General features: G+C 54.3%; 5 protein-coding genes across 5 annotated transcripts; 2 read left to right on the top strand and 3 right to left on the bottom strand.

The window, feature by feature from the left end:
- Positions 1–874: 874 nt before the first annotated feature.
- Positions 875–3,090, bottom strand: CH63R_14651 (uncharacterized protein; the record flags this gene model as incomplete). Its single annotated transcript, XM_018309625.1, has 2 exons — positions 875–2,511; positions 2,574–3,090. The coding sequence occupies 2 exons, from the start codon at positions 3,088–3,090 to the stop codon at positions 875–877; spliced, it is 2,154 nt and encodes a 717-aa protein (XP_018150597.1).
- A 4,495-nt stretch (positions 3,091–7,585) lies between these two features.
- Positions 7,586–8,665, bottom strand: CH63R_14650 (uncharacterized protein; the record flags this gene model as incomplete). The annotated part of the gene is made up of 2 exons (XM_018309624.1): positions 7,586–8,025; positions 8,083–8,665. 2 exons carry the CDS (start codon positions 8,663–8,665, stop codon positions 7,586–7,588), a joined length of 1,023 nt encoding a protein of 340 aa, XP_018150596.1.
- A 1,084-nt stretch (positions 8,666–9,749) lies between these two features.
- On the top strand, positions 9,750–11,306 carry CH63R_14649 (UDP-N-acetylglucosamine transferase subunit ALG13; the record flags this gene model as incomplete). Its single annotated transcript, XM_018309623.1, has 1 exon — positions 9,750–11,306. The coding sequence occupies one exon, from the start codon at positions 9,750–9,752 to the stop codon at positions 11,304–11,306; it is 1,557 nt and encodes a 518-aa protein (XP_018150595.1).
- A 2,959-nt stretch (positions 11,307–14,265) lies between these two features.
- Positions 14,266–14,855, top strand: CH63R_14648 (EC51a protein; the record flags this gene model as incomplete). The annotated part of the gene is made up of 2 exons (XM_018309622.1): positions 14,266–14,708; positions 14,777–14,855. The coding sequence occupies 2 exons, from the start codon at positions 14,266–14,268 to the stop codon at positions 14,853–14,855; spliced, it is 522 nt and encodes a 173-aa protein (XP_018150594.1).
- A 1,873-nt stretch (positions 14,856–16,728) lies between these two features.
- Positions 16,729–18,471, bottom strand: CH63R_14647 (Ank-repeat protein mbp1; the record flags this gene model as incomplete). The annotated part of the gene is made up of 3 exons (XM_018309621.1): positions 16,729–16,744; positions 16,777–18,353; positions 18,409–18,471. The coding sequence occupies 3 exons, from the start codon at positions 18,469–18,471 to the stop codon at positions 16,729–16,731; spliced, it is 1,656 nt and encodes a 551-aa protein (XP_018150593.1).
- Between the last annotated feature and the right edge of the window lie 1,361 nt (positions 18,472–19,832).

The following is a 19,832-nucleotide window of genomic DNA, read 5'->3' as shown; positions in this document are numbered from 1 at the left end:
GGAATAGATTAGGCTGAATCCTTGCCCTTTTGCTAGTAACCCTAACCCTAACCTCCTCCTTCTCCTCCTCCTCCTCTTGCCTCCCTATCTTCTTCTTTAGTATCCTTATCCGCGCATCTACTTACTACACCTGCTGTAACCCTAACTGGTATACATCTACTTACCTCCAGCCCCCTAACCTACCTCCCTACATTGCGAATTCCCTTCCCTACTGGCTTGCTTATGCTGCGCGGTCTCTACACAGGCTGCATACGTGGAGGTTTACATCTCTCTCTCTATGTCCAGGCAAGAACCTCTGTTTTACTGCAGTATGCAGTGCACCTTACGGCCCTGCTGGGTGCAGTTGGCAGCACTCGCTCCTGGCTTACGCTCCATCCTCCAATTGGCATAGGGTTACTATTTTGGCAGTTTTGGCGTGGGGTAAATGCGCCGACCCCAGGGTTGCCGTGCATGTGGGGCGCGTTATCCTTATTTATCCTTTGTTTTTTCACGCCGTAATCTGCGAGAATCAGCCTGCGACAATGCACGGACCATGCCCGCCCGTTTTTGCCCGCAACCCTCGACCCTAACCCTGGTATTCTGCCAGAACGCCGCCCGCAATGACGGCTAGGCCACCACGTCTATGAGAGAAGCATCAGGGAGGGGAAAAGCCCCGCGGGGCATTTCTATTCCCCTAAGCATGTCGGTTGGAATCCCCTAACCCTGGTGTAATCACCGTGGTCCTGGATACCAGCCGGATGGTTGTGAGTGAGGTATGCAAGGTAAGACATAATGACCCATAGTGGTGGGAATGGTGGTGCTGTCGCCCTCCGCAACACGGTGGTGTGCCGTGTGGACCAAAGGTCTGCCTTGGATTGTCGTCCTGCAACTGGGTCTAGCGCCGCCCACCGCTGCCGGCTCGGGGGCCCATCTTCCACTGCGCTGTTAGTCTCTTGACGGGCGTGACGGCTGTTGTGGCAGACGCCGCTGTCAGTGGCGTAGCTACTGCCTGTCGCTGCTGGTGATTGCCTGGTCGGCGTGGAGGGGGCGAGGTCGAAGGCCTGTCGCCGTCATCGTCCGACAAGAAGAGGCTAGGACTCCTGGTGCGCCTGAGACGTGTGCTGTTGCCGCCGACGGCTTGACGGTCCTGTGTCTTTTGCGCCGATGGTGGGGGTCTGGCGTCTGCGAGATCAGGCCGTCCCGGCGGCGTGCTGTCGTTGTCGTTGACATCGCTCGCTTCGTCGTCGGCTGTGATGGAATTGCCTGCCGGGGCGGCTCGAGACTTGGTACCCGATACTGCGAGGACCTTCTCCACGCTCCTCTGGAGGGCAAGGAGGGCGGCGTCGTTCTTCCCGACAGGCTGGCCGCCGAGCCTGAGGACCTTGGCGCAGAAGGCTGTCACAAGGGTCGACACCTGCGCGCGGTAGACGCCTGCGTCCGAGGCGTTCGCCGTTTCCCAGCAGGGCCTGAGCACGCGGGTGTCGTCGCTGGGATCGGTGATCCGCCGGACGATGCGGAGGAGCTGCGCCCAAACGGCGTGCTCGAAGCGTTTGCTGTAGGCAGCGTCGTCCACGGACGTAATGCTGTCCCTGAGGAGGACCTGCACCTCTGGTGCCTGGAAGGCGTCTGCGCTGCGGCGGGCAAGGTCTAGGACGCGCCGCTGGAGCTGGACCGCTGCGTCTCCCGGGCACCCGTCGGTGACCCCTCTGGACGAGTACAGGCTGTCGAGGGCGGTCTGCAGGTGGTGGACCAGCGGGGGCTTGCTCTTCGACTTGGGGTTCACGTTGTCGAGCTCGACCGCGCTCTCGTGGTGGATCCAACCGATGACGTGGTGCAGCACCCGGACCGCCGTCTCCATCTCGGGCCTCTTGCTGCGGAGGAAGCGCTTCAGGTCGACGAACGCAAGGTCGGGCAACGTCCACGTCGCCCGGCAGACCCTACGATAGGCGGCGTCGTCCAACGTCTCCAGGAGGCCGGCCGCGCGGCGGTGGGGCCTGTTGCTGCCGTCGCCGGTGTAGAACACGGCTTCGACGGCTTCCTGCGTACGTCTCTTGCCGTCCGCCGCCCCGTCGCCGGTGCTGCTGCTGCCCTGTAGGGCTGCCGCCAAACGGTTCCAGTCGTCCTGCCCGAGGTCCTGCGTCTCGTCGAGGGGCAGGGCCTGTAGCGTCTCCAGCGCCGCCTCGAGCGTCGCAAACCAGTAGTCGTCGATCCGGAGACTGGCCATCCACTCGAAGGTCGAGATGTTGAAGGTCTCCAGGCCCAGGCGGGTCTGGCACCAGCGCGTGGTAAGGGTCCTCCACCGCTTGTGGTTCCATAACGTCACAAGCCTGCGCGTGGGGAAGCTCTTCTCGCTGCCGAGACGCAGGGCCTCTACGAGTTTGTGGTCGACAGTCGCTTGGTTACGCGTTGTAGGCTCAGCCGCGTCTGACGCAATGGACACGAGCTGCGTCCAGATCTGCCCATGGTTGTCAGGCAGGCTTGGGTCCCTGCGGTTGATGCGCAGCTTGATATTGAGCTCGGCTGGGAGTCGGTCTATCGGGGTGGTCAGCCCGTCCCTCTGTGTGCCGAGAGGGGCGGCGTGAATGGCAACGCACCTTTGTCGTACAGCTCGCACGTCCACCAGGCGTCCGATTCCGGGGCGCCGGTCGCTTTAACGTACTCCTGGAGGGCGCAGAGCCGGTGCTGGCCCGCCATGACCTCCGCCTTGCTGTTGTTCACGCTGGCCCAGTGGAGGAATGACGCTTCTCCGTCGCTGGGATCGCCGTCGCTGTCGCCGTCGCTGTTGCCGCCTTGCCCTATTCTCTGCCGGATCCGACGGACCTCTTCGGCACTACAGAGGACGGCAATGCGGTTCTCGGGTGCGCTGCGCTCGAGGCCGCCCCTCATGAAGGTGTCCTTTAGCTCCTGGACATGCCCGGGTTCGACGCGACGGTTCCTGCCGACGCTCCACATCGTCTCCAGCACGTCGACGTGCATCTTCCCGACGGCGAGCAGGTAAGGCCTCGCGCGTTCCCGGACCGACTTGCTTTCTTGGAAAGGCCCCTCCTTTACACGTCGTCTAGGGCTTGGGCAAGCCTCTGCGCTGTCTTCACCATTGCGCTTTCGCTTCATCTTGCCTGCCGTTTCACATGGAAAAGAGAATCAGACGCGTGCTAGTAGTAGAAGAAGCCCTCGGAAGGAGAAGGATAGGTGTAACAGAGAGGGAGGGCGGAGGCCACAACCGCACAATTCCGTCTCCCATTGCAGTCCTCCCTTGCATTCCTGACTCTCATACTCGCCCTTGCCCCGTTTTGGCCCTGCGACTACACATGCCATCCGCCCTATCTCCCTCGTTAGGTAACTGTTGACCCTTCCTATGCCTGCTCCCGTCCCCAATAACACTGTGACAAGCCCCGGGGGGCTTGCTTGCGTGGAACGGGCTAACCTCGGCTAAACCCTTGGTCCCCTACCGTTGAACGACACAATTCGTCGTTGGTCCTAGGCTAGAGATATACTACTGTGCTCTATGAGTGTAATGCCCCCCCTATCGGTGTGCCTTGGCTGCTGTCTGGATTACGTTACGTATGTTTGCCCTGTCTGCTTCTACTGCACTGCAGTGCTGTCTGGCGTTTCTGCGGTGGCTCTGGATAGCTGTGTACCTGGATGAACGGTGCCCCTACCCTTTGCTGGTAGACCCCTGCAACAGCGCTGGCCCAGCAGTTACTTACAGCTTGCTGGTTTCATGTTTACATTAGGCGTTTATGGCGTATACTGGCATGGGTTGCTTGGAAGGAGGGGGTTCTATAGGTGTATAGGTGCTGCTGGTAGAGAGCCCGTAGTCCTCCCACTTTACCCTTTGGTCTATTTCGTCCAGACTCTCCTTACAGCGTCTTGGCCTAGTCCTCTTTTGTATTATACCTCCTAGTACGTCCTTGTCTTGATAGGTATTGCTCCTTCACCTGGACTTTACCCTAAGCTGGCATATTACAACACAGGACTTTGTGTGATGTTTTGCTTTTGTTTTAGTTCAGTTAAATAAAAACATTCTAAATTAGTTCAGGAAGCACATTAAAGCCAGCAGCTGTTTTTGTATAACCTAAATACATATATCATACAATGAAAACACATCTGTATACTTCTGTCCTATGCTGGCGCCCTCTATAGGCTACACACATGCTTTATTAGCACCCTAGTTCTATTGCTGCTTGTGCCTTGATTGCGAGAAAGGCTGCGTGGTGGAGCTCTGTTGATTATGTAATAGCTCTGGATTACCTACAGAATACCACAAGGGCTAGCCCCACCCAGCAGTAGTGGACCAAGGTGTCTCACTGTCTGCTTGCAGCCCAGCCACCTACCTTTGCATTCCTTTCTGCTCTCCCTGCCTACAAAACCGGCTGTGTTTCCATCTATGTTCCTTAACCTTGACGTTTTATCCACCTATGTACGGAGTAGTGTATAATAACCTTCTTTACTTAAAGAGGCCTGACCTATCTGTTTGCATGCTCTGCCTTAGCTTGCGAAACAGACATCAATTTCTTTACCACCTCCTTTGTTTCACTGCTGGCTTTTGACCCCTCTTGTCCCTTGACGATGGGTCACACCTGGCTGTCTTGGAATCCCTTCCTAAGCATCCCTTCCCGACTTACTATATTTTTCCTAAGCCCCCCTCTCTTACAACCCCCCCTCTCTTTCCCTCTCCCTCTCTCCTCTTTCTGAGGCGGCTGACTCCTTAGATAACCCTATCTGCTTAATTTTTACGCTACACTGCAGCTTACCCTGTGTCTTCTCTTTCTTTTGATCTCTCTTATTGTAACTGCTACTATAGCTTACCTGGCAGTAGTCTCTCTAGATGCCTGAGGAACCAACAATCCCGGAACTGCTTGAAAAAGCCTGGCAACAGGGGCTTTAGTTGCAGGACTTGGAGAACTCCTCCTAACAGGGCTTCTGCTGTGGCATCGCGTGTCCAAGCGTGAAAGGGGGCTCCTCCGGGCTGGGCCGGGAAAGGCCCCTCAAGGTGGATGACGACCTGGCGAGTTGACCTGGCAGAGAACAACTAGAAATGGAAAAAGCCCCCCGGGGCTTCTCTCTGCCTATCGAGGTAGATGACGACCTGGCGAGTTGACCTAGTAAGTTCACATGGCGAGTTCACCTGGCAGAGAACAACTAGAAATGGAAAAAGGTCCCCGGGGCTTTTCTCTGCCTTTCAGGGTGAATGGTGAATTGGCTAATTGACCTGGCGAGTCGACATAGTAAGTTCACCTGGCAGAAAACACTTAGGACTGGAAAAGCCCCCCGGGGCTTTTCTCTACTTGTCAAGGCGAGGTGATGACGACCTGGCGAGTTGACCTGGCGAGTTCACATAGTAGGTTCACCTGGCAGAGAACACCTGGGGCTGAAAAAAGCCCCCCGGGGCTTTTCTCTACTTGTCAAGGCGAGGTGATGACGACCTGGCGAGTTGACATAGTAAGTTCACCTGGGAGAAAACACTTGGGAATGGGAAAAGCCCCCCGGGGCTTTTTCTGCTTTGCTAGAGCGCTTAGGTTCTCTCCTCCTACGCCTGCTGCTACTACTGCTATTTTACTTCCTTGTGCTCTATTACTATTAACTAGTCTTACTACTACTATAGCAACATAAGACGGGCATGTGGCTGTTTAGTAAATAAATAGTACAATTAATACTATAAATTAAAAATTAATATACTACTACTATAACTACTGCTACTGTACTAGGAGGGCGCAAGAAAGCCCCGCGGGGCTTTTACTGTTCGTCGTTTGTTTATGCGGTATGGTATGCTATACACGACGGACCGACGCCCCCCCCGGTCCTCCCTGCGCCGGCCTTCCTTGCGCCGGCCTTCCCCTTCCCTGCTCTGGCTGTCGCCCTATCATGGCTAGCTCATCTATCCCGGCCCGCCCTATATCCCTGGCCCTAACCCGACGGGGTCGGGGCCGTTCGGGGGGGCTACTACTACTACTACTCTTGGCGCCCTGTAGTCCGTCTCTCAGGCGTTCTTATCGCAGCTTTCTTCGCAACTTCTTTCGCAGCATCCATCGTATCGACCCATCTTTGCTGGAAGGACTAAGCCGGCGCGGCATGCTAGCAGTGATGTCTCGCCAATCCGAACGATCGGCCTGACGACCTGGCACATCGCTTCTAAGTGACTACTAAGGCCAGCTCGCATTCGAAGGTGGGGGTCTTTCCGACCTGGATTGGGATACAACGTCTTGGTAACCCCTCAGTAAGCAGCGCGGAGGCATCCGGTCGACGAGGAGCGCGACCGCCGAGTGGTTCCAAACCGTGTCTCCGACACATGGACCATTTCTCAACACGACAGCTCCACATAGCGGGGGCATACAACCGGCGGCGTCGCCGGTCGCCGGGCGCCTAGCTAGGTTCTTCTGTTTTGGACTCTCACCGTTCGGCGGGACCGTGGAGATCTCAACACCAGATGCCTATTAGTTAGAGTTCTCGTTCAGAGAATCTTGCCATTCAGGCGTTGTAGGGTTTCCCAGGTTAAAGGAACAACCTTCCGTGCCGTTTGTGGCTTATGCAACAGCCCTCGTCTGTCACTGTTCTTGGGCGACTAGAGTGATGCGCACTTGCCCGTAACTCTCAAGGCAAAACCTAGAATAATTAAAGTAGGCTAGCATTTGTAAACGTTTGCAAAATATTCTAAAAGTAGAACCATCCGTTACTGATCGCTACGCAAGTGGATACCAGCGGGCCGGGGTTCGTGTGCTTTCTTCGTCTGTACTTCGGACTAACCGAGACCAAACAAACAGTGCCGCAAAGAAGAGAGAGAGAGAGAGAAAGCAGCAGCTAGGCCTTCTGAACTTCCCTAAGCCATCATAGTAGGCTTAGGGTCGATGCTGGGTTATTTTTCATTTCGTCGGCTCTTCTTTAAACAGAGGGTGGTACAACAAAGTAGAATGCGGCTGCTTGTCTTTAACGGCGTAATAGACACTAGAGATTGCGGTTTAAGACGCTCTAGCCTGATGTGGTCTCTAACTCTTCTTGATTCCTTCTCCGGCCTCCTCTGCAGAAACATAAAGGACGCCTGACGAAGAGAGTATAAACCCTCCTGTGCATACTTAAGAGTGATTTCCTCAGACCGAATGGCCTGGTTCGGGTGTGGTTTGGTTTAAAGTGAGGTCAAAGAATTGTCTCTAGCCCAACATGCAGGGTTTGGGCTCTTGAAATCAGATTCCAACAGCGCGATTAGCGACATAGGGGCAAACTAAAAGGGGGGCCTGTATTAGTCAGACATGGCATCAGGCCAAGAAGGGTTGATGCCTCTCCAAGGCAGCCTGATTATGCCATCCGAGCTTTCATGGCCAAGGCAGAGGTAGCAGCGGAGAGAGTTCGTTTTTAAGCCATTTAGAGTAGGTTTGGGATAAGCAAAAGTCCCTAGCGTCGTTTACGTCCCCCGTCCGTCTCACGCGTCCTCACGCTGTTGCTTACGCACCCTTCTAGACCATGTCCCACTAGTCTCTCGCTCAACGTTGGCAGACGGAGAAGTCAAACGAACGATCGGTGTATTTCTGGATAGAAAGAGAATCCTCCTAAGGTGAGGTCCCGATACTACCGTACAAGTGCCATTCGCTTGATGATTCTGGTTCTGCTGCATCTAGCCCCATACTGTGTGGCCAGGGGTACCATCGAACAGCCAGCTGACAAAGCCCGGTTGTTGATCGGGCGGCACTCCGACGATCTGCGGAGGTGGCACAGAATGGAGACGTGCGCCAGCGTCGACACCGAGAAGTTCTCTGGCCTTGTTAAGCAAGGGTGATCTTAAGCGCACGAGGTGCATGATCACCAGCTGCCGCAGGTCGTATGTCAAGTCTTGTTGAACGTTGACGAGTGCTCCAGGGGTCTTCTCGATAATCCAGCTGATATCCTTCATGTCCTTGTCGTCCTTGTTACGATGGTCCGCGGCCAAAGCGTAGACCTTCGACTTGAAGATCTTGCCGAGTCGCATCACGTGGATAGTAAGCGGCTTCTTGGCCTTGGTCTCCTTTTGGAAGTCCTTCGAGTTGGCCCTCAGATTTTCGGGTGTGGTAAGCTTCCCTGAGCCGGACGTAAGCATCCATGAATAACCAAGGTAGCAGCAGAAAAAAGGCTTACCAGCAATGATCATGTCGACCTCGATGTACTTGGGCTTTGCTGTACTTCCTTGGTTGTGGTAGACCCGTAGGTGAGCATCGCTCGGCCACCCCGCCCCAGGAACGATGAATTTCTTGTCTTTGCTTAACGCGGTCTGTAGCTTGGGCATAGTGGTTTGAACGACGATGTCGATATCACTGGTGTAACGATGGGGTTGTCCGTGAATCTTCAAGGCAAGGCCGCCAGCGATGGCCCAGGGGATTCTGTTTCGGTCCAGAAGCTGGCCGAGCGAGTCAAGGGTGTCCAAGAGGTTGAAGAAGTTGACGTCGACTTCAGACTCCTTCTGAAGCATCGCCGCCTCTTCTCGGCTGTACCAACCTTTCTTGATGTCTCGGCCGACTAGTGAACCATTGTTCGGCAGTTGAACGTGCGCTCCGCCGTCGTTGTCGTCCTCGACGTCGTTCCATTCAGGAAGAGAAACATCGGTGGCGGCCCTTTTCGTCTGAGCCAGAGAGGTGAGGCCATGACTGTGTTGCGTCGCGAGAGGTATAGCCGAGGCCGAAGCGACCAGGAGCCAGGACAAAGTGGCCAGGGACCAGTGCATAGTAAAAGAATCCGATACGCGAGGCGCAGTAGGGATCAATAAAGAGAATGTAAGAAGGATGTTACAAGAAAGCAATGCCTTTGACCTTAAGGATTGCAGAGTAGCTAGTGAGTGCGTCGAACAGATGATGCAGGCTGTGCGTGCGTAGGAAAGAGAAGCTATATACAGTTGAAGCACGACGTTGTCTAAGCAAGCTCTTCCTCAGAGAATGGAGCCGGAGTTTGTCGACTGAATTCATTTTCGAGAGGTCCAAGAATACTATCAAGCCCAACCCCTGCACTGAGCAGTGGACCTGAGCAAAAGGCTAACGGCGGTGTCTCCGAGAGCTGAGAGAGAGCCTATCTAGATCGTCTGACGGAAACATCCGAGCAGTAGCCCTCCTCCATATTGGTTTCTATTATCAACGGCGATTTCCATCTTGGCATGTTGCATTGCTTCGATCAGCCGAGCGTTCGCTGGACTAGCATTCAGTGGGCCTTTTCTACGAAGTGCCGGCTCCGCCGACCACCCAAGTTGCAAATCGGGTAGCCCCACATCACGATGCATTCAACTACGAGAGCAGAGGGGGCTGGCTAACTAAGGGCTTGGCAAGCAAGCACACTGCAGATACGGTTATTAAGAAGAGAGCATGGAGGGGAGGCGCGCCGGCGGCGCCTGAGCAGTGCCTGGGCCTGTAGCACTCCGGCCCTGCCGAAGCCTTCTATAGGAGGTGGACCCTGGGGGTCCAGCACACCGGTGTTGTCCGCAGGCCGCTTTGATACGGCTGGCGGGGAAGGGGCATTTGCAAACGCCCGCCCATGTCACCCTGTTGCGTGCTTTTGTCTGGTTGAGAGAAGAGGAGGTTGAACGTCTTGCCCGTTTCTCTCGGTCCCGCTAGTATTTCAGCCCTGTCGCCTAGCATAATGGGATGTGAAAACTTCTAGATATATAATCATGTTGTGCTATATCTGCAGCCCTGAACAGTACAGAGAAGTTCGAGTTCGGATACGCCTCGAGGAACTCTCGTCTTGCGCCTCTCCCTCTTCTCTTATCTTGGTGCTTCTTCTGAATATTGTTTCCACGCAAACTGTCTACTTTCGGAGACATGGGTTTCGCATTCCCAGCCGCTCGTCAGGTGTGCCACTCGCTGCGCGCGCTTTCGATTATCTTTGCCCTTGCCCTCATCGCCGGCTCTCTTCCTACCACCGCGGCTGGGCTTGTCCAAAGAGACGCTGCTCCTCCAGCAGAAGCTTGGAACAGCAGTGCTGCGGCCGAGTGGTTGTTGACCAGAGATATCCAGCACCCATCGACCGCCGCAGAGTCTCAGGTCAGAGAGGTGATCGAGATCCTCGCCGGCGTCCCGGGTAGCAAGATCCCCGGCCCATCCACGGCCTTGAAAACCGTCGAGACTCAGCTACAAAGGGGGCTTCAGGCTCGCGGCAGAAACAAAGGAAAAATCGAGGTCTTCTTCATCATCTACGGCGGGAGTAACGGCGATGTTCCCCTTCTCTCGTCGGTACTTCAAGGCATGCTCGACAGACCGGCCATCTTTGACGTAAAGCACGCCATTGTCCTCGGGGATAGCTACCGAGATTTCTTCCCCGATGGCTTGAAGGCGAAATTCGCGAACGACAATCATGAGTGGGCTTCGAAAGTGAACCCGCCCCGGCGCGACCAGGCCGTTGCCATGTTCATGAAGAAGATGGAGTCCATCCTTCACGGATGGAAGCCCGACCTCATCGTCGCAAGCCACTTCATCCCCCCTTCCGCCACCACACCTGATCAGCGACGCCAGATCCAGCAGCTGACCGCACCGGCCCGCGACCGGATTCTGGTCGAGCTCCAAGTCTTCTACTTGCCAGGCATCCGCTCCACCGCCCTCACGAAGAAGGACATCAAGCCCAATCACATCCGGATCTACGCACAGCAGCCCGAAATCTGGGACAGCTCGTCCCCCAGTGCCGTAGGAGCGGCGATGGTTGGGAAGCTTCCGCGACTGTCGGCCCGGTCCAGTACCGCCAAGCCGAGTCGCCAGGGCGAGGTGTACTCATGGATCGACAAACAGGGTAAACGTCCCATCTTCTACATGGGCATGGGCATGAAGGAACGCCAGTTCGATAAGGACCATGCCTTCCCAGCATTCTTCGAAGTCGCCAAGCAGGAGCTGGCCGCCCTCACCGACTGGAGCTTCATCATTCTGCACAACGTCAAACGCTCAGAGTCTAGCTTCCGACGTATCACTCATAACGGACGCGTCTTCCATCTCTTCGTCGGCGAAACGTCGTGGGCCACGTTGTTCCCGGAAATGTCTCTGGTCCTGACCCACGGCGGCGTCGGCTCCATGACGGACGCGATCGCCGCCGGTGTCCCCCAAATCATCCTGCCGACGGACTACGCTGCTGATCAGACGTACTTCGCACGGCGGCTGGAAAAGATGGGCGTCGGCATCGGCCTGCCGCAGATCCCCTATTCCGCGCTCTCCAAACCGGACTACGTGTCCGTCAAGGAGATCCGGGACGCCTTCTCCAAGATCAGGACCAACAGGAAGCACTACATCGACGGCATCAGGCCATTCCGTAAGAACTTGGCCGATACCAACGCCTTAGGCAACACCTTCGAGCTCGTCGAGAGGATGTGCGCGGGCTTGATCGCCAGGGCCTAGTACGTCACAGCGCCCTCTAACGCATGGTAACTCGTTTTCGGCCGCCATTCGTCGATTTGTCGGGGCGGTGGCAGGGGTCGAAGTGGCAGCTTAAGCTTTGCGAGACACACCGTCAAGGGCGGTGGTAGGCGGAAGGGATAACGTTAAGGCCCGTGTAGCTAGACAGGGTTTTTACCTACATAAAAGCTCGAATATAGCTCGTTAGCAATTAGTCATGTCCGTGATCGTTTATCTGTTACCCTCCACCTTTCTCACTCACATTTGACGTGTCTTCCTGCCTATACTGCCACAAAGCACGGCGGAATACCTCCGTGTAGACATCAGGCCTGCACTCGCTAGCGCGTGAGCAGACGGTGCAAGAAGGGCGAAGAACACTCTACGCAAGGAAGCACCGAAGAAACAACGAGGCGCTCTGGGCCTCCTCAAAATAGCGGGTATGCACGACCACGGCTCCGTTATGAGAACGCTGCCCTGCCCTGAGAACGTTGTTAGATCCACAGTCGAGCAGACGACGGCCCACGCCCTACTTGTCTTTAATCCCATCCGTCAGAACATTAGCTGTCCGGCCGCCGGCCGGATAACTCGTGTGCTCGGAAGGCTACATATCGGCCTCTGACGGCCGTAGCAATAGCCTCCTATTTTATTCCACTCATCAAGTAACATCATAAGTAGACTAACATAATAAGTATTCGTTGCTTCACCTCGCCGTATATACGGATGCCTAGTATATTTGCCAACACTATCTTTCCGACGTTCAATATGTTGGTCTTCAAGGTTGAAGTTTCGTTGGTTCGTCCTAGATAATAACTTGCCTAAATCTGTAGCAAAGAGCATCCAAGTCGTAGTCGAGGCTTGCGGTGCGTGCAAACAGGAAGGCGGAATGGCATGCATTAGTGCTGGGAAAGGTCTGCAGGCTACACAGCGAGATCTTGACCGATTTCGTAGGAATCATAGACTTGATGCTGTTAAAACCCTCGGTCGCCTTTGCAGGGTCTTTCGCTTTAAGAAGAGTCATGACTCCTAGAGTAAGGTGCACAGTGCCAAGGAGATGCATAGCAGACTCGGGGATGCCGAGATTATACACACAGGTGATGAACTCAACGTTTTGGGAGCGCTCAAACTTACGGAAAATTAGGGTTATAAATCCGGTGTAAGCAGTGGTAAGCACAGGAAGTCTGTAAATTTCATAGCGATACCACGTCTTAATATGCATCATGATAGAACTGAAAATTACGGATGCCATTAGCTCAAGCGCGGAGAAAAAGCCAAGTCTATTTAAAACTGTCCTTCTTTTCGCTACGGAGTGGCTGTAGCCATACTTACAAGTCCCTAAAATTGTACTCTTAATAATTCAGACGAACTTTTGTCAGGCGATCCGCCTCGCGTGACGTCCGGTATAAATAAAGCTCATAAGCTGCCCACAGACGCGTTACGCTCGCCACATTGTCTTATGTATTATTCATCTAGTGCAATGATTTAGCGTCGCTCAAGTATCCAGACCTCAACTAAAGTGTTAGGGGAAGCAGTGTGCTACGTCGGTTGCAATGGGAGGCGTATTGAAATGCCTCTGAAAAGAGTTGGGACACCAGCACCAAACATACCACTTAACAGAGACAGGAATTCAGGGGTCGAAGCCGGGGGTAGCGCTAGGGATGACTTCAGCGCCAACATATAAAAACAGTCAAGTAGGATAGTACCCGGATCGGCAGATCTCTGACTAAACCTTCCGTTTCCCTCTGTGCCTGTCCTATTCTTGCCCACCATTCCAGCACTAACCCTCACCTCTTGTGGCCCGCTCGTCCACTTCGTGCTCGGATCTTACCTATCAACGTGTCGGTACTGAGTCGTTTATTCGATGCTGTCTCTCTCCACTTCACCACTTCGCATCCTATAGAAGAACGTACCGCACCGACTTCCGTGCAACCCTCGACACTTCGGTCTCTCGTTCCTTTGTTGTTTTCTGCCGAATCATGACCAAAACTTACCAATCGCAAAACAAGACCCTAATGACATCACAACCCGGCAACGACGTCTCGAACGCCCTCGAAGCGATTGCAAACAGTTAACCTATTTAGAAAACGCTGCATATGAAATTTTGTGCGTGATTAACACTGTAATGTTGAATGCAGAGCAGTCAAGCAAGTGGTATCGCTTGTTCAAGACCAACAGAGGCTCTTGTATGATAAAGTTGTCTGATTGAATGGGCTCGAATACAAGCTGCCCTAAGCCTGCCTCCAACCCATCAATAAGTCAAAAGAGACGAAGGATCTGAAAGTCCCATTGAGGACGTGACCTATTGAGACAGTCATGAACAACCCTTTGCTGGCTAGTTAGAAGATACGTTCTGCTGCAACGCTTGCACGACTGCGTGATAATACAGCTTCCCTCTTAAAGCAAACTAAGAAAGAATAGGAGAAATCCAACGAAAAGAAGAAAACAATTGAGATAGTCGCAAGCATGAGTTGTTGACAAATTCGTTCTTCAACCTATTCTTCTTACCTGCCTACCGACCTGCCCTGGTCCTTTCTGCGCTGAATCTCGCACAAATTCACGCAATTATATTCGAGTCAGACTTAGCATCTTGACTGAGTCCTTACGTGGTCATAGAGCCGATAGAATTATGCACCTTTCACTCTCAATCCCTTGTCGCTACCCGCTTTTCTATCTTCAGCCTTTCGTAAAGCTGCGATTAGCTCCTTTCGCAGGTCGAGCAACATGGTTACATCAAGTGTCTACCATATCATCGGCTACACCGATGTGGAGTCTAACTTAAGGTTCTCATGTAGCGGAATCGCCGATAGCTGAACACTATCTGAACCGACTGATGCTGGGCATCAGAAGTTCCTCAGATTGCTGATTGACAACTAAGTATGGTATTTAAAACCTGGTAACTCGCAGTTGTTCGAATTTGCTCCTTTTACCTTCACTCATTTCTCAAGCTCGCGTCTCCTTGAACAAGATGAGATTTTTATATCTCCTGTCATCCTGCGTCACTGTGGCTGGCCTTGCGGTACCAAAACTCAACAATGCCATATCAGTCCGTGCACCGGGTCACTTGGCCGCAACGGGTAGCGTTGTTTACGACAAAGATGGAATCCTGTCTCGCGATTCGAGCGCAGCTTGGACAGAGGCTGAGAAGGTCGTCGGCACTCTTCGCCACAACACACACTACTACTTTATGTCCTGTAACAAGGCATACCCTGGTCAAAAGGGTATGACACCGAGTCAACAGTACACTATCGATCAGACAGGCTGCCTCCACGTGGGTCTCATCATCGGCAAAACCGCCTTTCGCCAGAATAAATTTACGGCTAGCTACTTGCACGTAAGACGTCTGGCAGACAACCCCAACTCCTGGACTCAGACATCCCATGACTGGGATGAAGTGAAGCGTATGCAACGGTATGTATTCTGTCGGCTATAAATCATCAACGGCCTTACTGGATAGGGACTAAACCTACACCATGCAGTATCGATTATGGAGGTACTACAACCTCTTCCAAAGGCAACATTGACAGAGTCATGAGAAATGGCAAGTTCACGTCTTAAATTAGGTGAATCGTGCTGACTGTTCTGCAGGCGAAAAGTGGATCGCGCTCTCCAAGGGCCAATACAACAAAGACTGGAACTGTCTTGCCTACTACCGTTTCATGGCTTCTAAACTGTAAAAGAATTGGACCACGAACGCAACAGCACCCGTAAATCCGGCAGTCTTTGAGGCCAACCACGCATTCAACAGTGCGATACAAGCCTGTGATGCAAATGGTCGAGATCATCAAAAGTTTTCAAGCTACAACGACCTGAGCCGTCGCGGCGTTCTATGACGCTTTTTACTAGGGCCTTGGGCAGCCCGACTACATTGCGGACCTTCAATGTATGGATACAATTTGTCAAACAACATCTTACCCTCTTAAATTTGTGTTGACTTTATGTTAACGTCTTGCAAAAAGGAAAAAAGAAAAACGTCTTTCTAAATTACTAGGTGTCTGTCTGGTCGTGTATTTCGACCATTGTCGCCTTTCACTAGGCTCAATCCATAAAATCCAATGCTCCAACTTTTTCAAGTCGTCCAATCACTAAGTGCGTGAGCTTTTGCTCAGGTCCAGTAGATGGCTAGCACGTTGAAGGGTCACTTAATTCTGCTTTGTGAAAAGAGCCGAATAGGTACCAAGGTGTCCGTAATCTGTAAAATTTTAGGCGCTCAATCGTAACAGGTCTGTTTAGTGCTTTTTCTTCTAGAATGTGGTTTTGTTCTATCCGTCTCGTCGTCGGCATTTTCGCAGGACGTTACAAACTTTGCCGGGACAAATAGGCAACTTAGGACTGACCTCTAGCTTTGTGTTGATGTTTGCTACAGCGCTGACTTAAGGTTTCACGTAAAGGCATGTTGCTCTTGCAGACTAGTGCTAGCGGCATAATACCTCATTAACACTTCTTGTTTGGTAACTTGCCCTCGGAACCTTTCTTGGGTACAGCCCGCTTGCGGCCACGAAGAGACCCTCAGCGTAGACGCGCGACGGAAGGCGCTCAGGAGGTGGTCAAAGGGGCAGTCAGAGAGCCGTTGGATGGCAGCAACGACGGGGATCGGGTCAGAAGTAGACGTCCGAGGCATCGTGGCAGTCTTCCACGCCGAGACGCCGTACGGGCTCGTGGACTTCGCGCAGCGGACGGGCCGAGGGAAAGACGGTCGAGTCCGTCATTATCGTCCCAGGCGGAGAAGGGGGGCACAGAAAGACCTGTTCGCCAGCGACGTCCAGCAGCTAGACCGGGAAAGAATGGAGAGCTTCATGCAGAAATCGGTGTGCCGACGAGCGGTGCTTGGAAGGTTCATGGACGGGGACGACAAGGACTGCTCCCAGCTCGGGCCGCAGGCGTGGGATCTCTGCTTATAGTCAGGGGGTGAAGAGGAAGAAGTGACAGGTGGCGGCGGCGAGAGCGACGACGACGGGGAAGAAGCAGAGGCGGTCAGCCAGGTGGCACGGGACACGATAGCGAGGCAGGCGCTGTCAAGGGAGCTCCAGGGGTGGCTGACGGAGGTAGAGGGCAAGTGCTCGGTCTGCTACATGGCGTGTTGTAACGGCGTGGTGTGACGGGAAGAGGCTGACGTGGAAGTGAACGTCGTTCGTACACGGGCAGGCGAACTGTAGGCGACTGGAGGCCGGGCGGTTCCTTCAGTGGCGGGCCAAGGTGCGGTTCGACAGGTTCGCGTGCTGCTGGCTGTGCGGGATCCCGCAGACGGTGTGCGAGAGGGCGTGGTAGGGGGCGGCAGGGGCGACGGAGGCGAGGAACGGATACGGGGGGGGGGGGGGAGAGCGGGAGCTGGGGCCGGCGGCGAATCCGGTGGGAGTCCATGCTCGTCCCCGGGCGCTCGCCCCCCACCCAGATACCAGAGTCACCAAGCAGGGTAAGCATAACCTCCATATCAGGCCACAGGCCGTCTAGCAGGCGGCTCCCTCGCAAGGCATGATACAGGTGGGCGGTGTACGTGACGGAACCCCAGGCATTAGCGACGGCCAGGCCAATGTCGTACATCTCGGTGCGGAGACGGAAGAGGAAGAGACCGCTCAGCAAGGGCGAGTAGATCATGATGCGATGGACCTCCATCTCCGGGGGCACAGGCATTCCTAAGCCTATGCTAACCCTCGCCTTGGCGCCGTGCACCGGGTCCTTAGCCATCCACTGGATCAGACGACTGAGCTCCCGCAGCGCGTGGTCGTTCGAAGCAGGCCAGTTGTTGATCTTCAAGTGTTTGTGAAACTCTAGGTGGCTCCCTAGCGAATTATCCATCACACTGGTCTCCTTGACCATAGCCTCAAAGCTCCGTCGTGTCGCGGCACGCATCGTGTGGTGGATGTCTAGAAAGACCTGGGCTGTAAACACAAGCGAAAGAGAGATGACAGGCGTCTTGTCAAATCTCCTCATCTCCCGCAGAAACTCGTCCTCAACCGGGTAGCCAGGGATCAGTCGAACGACGGTAATGAGTTCGGTGAAAAATTCCATGAGGAGGATGGTGTCCTCCTGGAACTTTTCCCGGCCCGTCTTCGAGGCACGGTCGCTATTGGGGTTGTATTTGCCAAACATGCCCTCCTTGATGATCGGAAGATCGCGGGGGTTCAGGACGGCGGCAAAGCCCTGCAATAGTCGGAAGGCGACGACGTAGCACCCGTCAGCCACGTCGTAAGTATCATAGTTAAAGTTGTCCCTGCTGTCGGCGAGGTAGACCTGTTCGACTGCAAACCCATTCCGGCGGCAGGCCATAAAATAGAATGTGTTGAGGATACCCTCGAGGCCTCCGTCTTGCGCGCCCAAAAGAGGAGAGATGTCTTCTATCCACCCGCGAGCGACAGAGATGGCCGTGTTGGTAGCGACAGCAGCAGCGGCAAGATCGAAGATGCCGTTGCGGTGTTCTGACCAGATCCACTCGATCCGAGACCGGATCCTGCTCAGGTCGTTCACCAGCACCGTAAAGGCAAAGAAAACATCCTCAAGGGACGTCTGGGGTTCTGCTTCGTACGACACCGGGTCCTTCCCGCGCGGTTCCGGCCTTGCATGGGGCGCATTGCGGAACGCGTCGAGGAAGGCCTGCGACGGCTCTTCGACAGACAGAGCAGCAAAACGGTTGCTAAGATCATCAGACGACTCCTTAGGCGCAGTACGGCCGGTGTCGGCAGCGTTATCCGCCTCTGTAGGTACCGTTGCAGCAGCCGCCCGCGGCCGCAACGCTTCCCTGACCGCCTTGAGAACGGCGACGAAGTATTGATGCCGCTCGTCAGACTTGTCGTCCGGTTCCAGTCCGTAATCGCTTAACCTCCTTCGGAATCCGGACCGCAGGTCAATAAGGCGGTCAATCGTGGTGAAAAAGGCATCGGGCACCGAAACAGCCGGATCCCGGCAATCAGCGACGAAGTTGGCCAGTGGTAGGAAGTCCTTGATGGCAACCACGTACCTTGTAGTCTTCTTCTCTACCGGCGTGGGGCCCTTCTTTGCTCTGCCGTCACCGCGAGCCTTGATCCTGTCCTTGCCCTTCAGCCGTCCGCTCTTCGGTGCCTGGCCCTCAAGACCTGAGAGCGTGGGCCTTGGCAGTCGAGGCAAGCCATCGGACGACCGAGTCTGTATCCTGCTTATACTGGCCGTAGATGCCTAGGAGTTGGTCCGGCAGCAGCATCGTGAGTACGCGGCGTGCCGCGGGATGTATACCAGCCAGTGTTGCGCAGGAGTGATGGACCAGCGGTCGGGGCCAAACCCCCGCACTCCACACCAGGCAAGTCTGTCATTCTCCCAGCCGTCACCTAAGCCTAGCGCAGGCTTACCTAATAGGACCCTATTTTTTTACTAGCTAAGATAACTACCTACTACGCAACCTACCTTACTTATCCTTACATCTACTAGCAATAACGTGGTTGATAAGCGAGCGGATCACCCGACCGCGACTACATTACAAATCCAGGCACATGTTTGACCTTTCGCGAACTTTCTCTTCACAAAGTATCCACTGTTAGTAGCTGTTAAGATCATAGAGGGCTCCGGCCCACCGCACTATCATTTCTCATCATCAGCCCACGTGAGCTGAATTTCACCATCATGGCCGTCTCTCTAGACGCAGGGCCATCGATCACGGTTCACGGGGACGCCAGTACATCTCGACGGTCTGGACGTGTCCGGAAACCGACCGCAAAGGTCAGAGTGGTTGAGCAAGTCAGCTACCAAGACAATGCGGAGCTTAAAGACGAGATCAACAAGCTCTCAAACCTCGTCCAGGATCTCCTACGACGGGACGCCGAAAGGGAACAGTTCCTGAAAGACTGTTTGATGAAGATCGAATCCTTGGAGAAAGAGCTTCAGGAAGAGAAGCAGCGTTCAGACCGGCACCAACGTGGTCTAGCAAGGTCCATGCATGCTGTTAGCACAGGACCCAGCGAGTCTGCCCAGAGTCTCCAAGGGCATCCCTTACACACAGCCCAGAACCAGCCGCCCCAAGTTCGGTCCTACGCGATGGTGGCAAGCCAGCCACTTACCAGACAACTGCATGAAACAACCCCAGCAAAACAAGCCGCAAACCGGGCGGCTTCAAAAGACCTTCGCATCTTCGCACGTCTGCCACCTGAAAGCCCGCTCCGCAACGAGAGAGCCTACGACATCTACGCGTTCGTTCGTGAAAAGCTAAGTCCCCAAGCTCGAGAAGCCCTCAAGGGGATCGACCATGTCAAGACAGGATTAGCACTCCTACCATCGTCAGCAGATGGGGCAAAAGTCCTGCTAGAGAACAGAGAACAGATTGCTGCCCTTCTCCAGGCACAGGCGGTCGAGCAGCGCGACACCTGGATCCGGGCCTATATCGCAAACGTCCCTTACACCAGACACTGCCTGCTCACCAACACTGAGCTGGAAATCACGACCGAGGAGCTCCTTGAAGAGATCCAGGCCACGACGAAACTCAAGCCCGAAAAAGCATACTTTTCCAGAAAAGACGAAGCCGAAAGGCTAGGCACGGTGACAGCCTGGTTCAAGGCGGAAGCCGTAAGGCAA

Source organism: Colletotrichum higginsianum, chromosome 12 (genome assembly GCF_001672515.1).
Source record: "Colletotrichum higginsianum IMI 349063 chromosome 12, whole genome shotgun sequence".
Lineage (NCBI taxonomy): Eukaryota > Fungi > Ascomycota > Sordariomycetes > Glomerellales > Glomerellaceae > Colletotrichum > Colletotrichum higginsianum.
The sequence above is the reverse complement of the archived record's forward strand: the minus strand, read 5'-3'. Positions and strand labels throughout refer to the sequence as shown.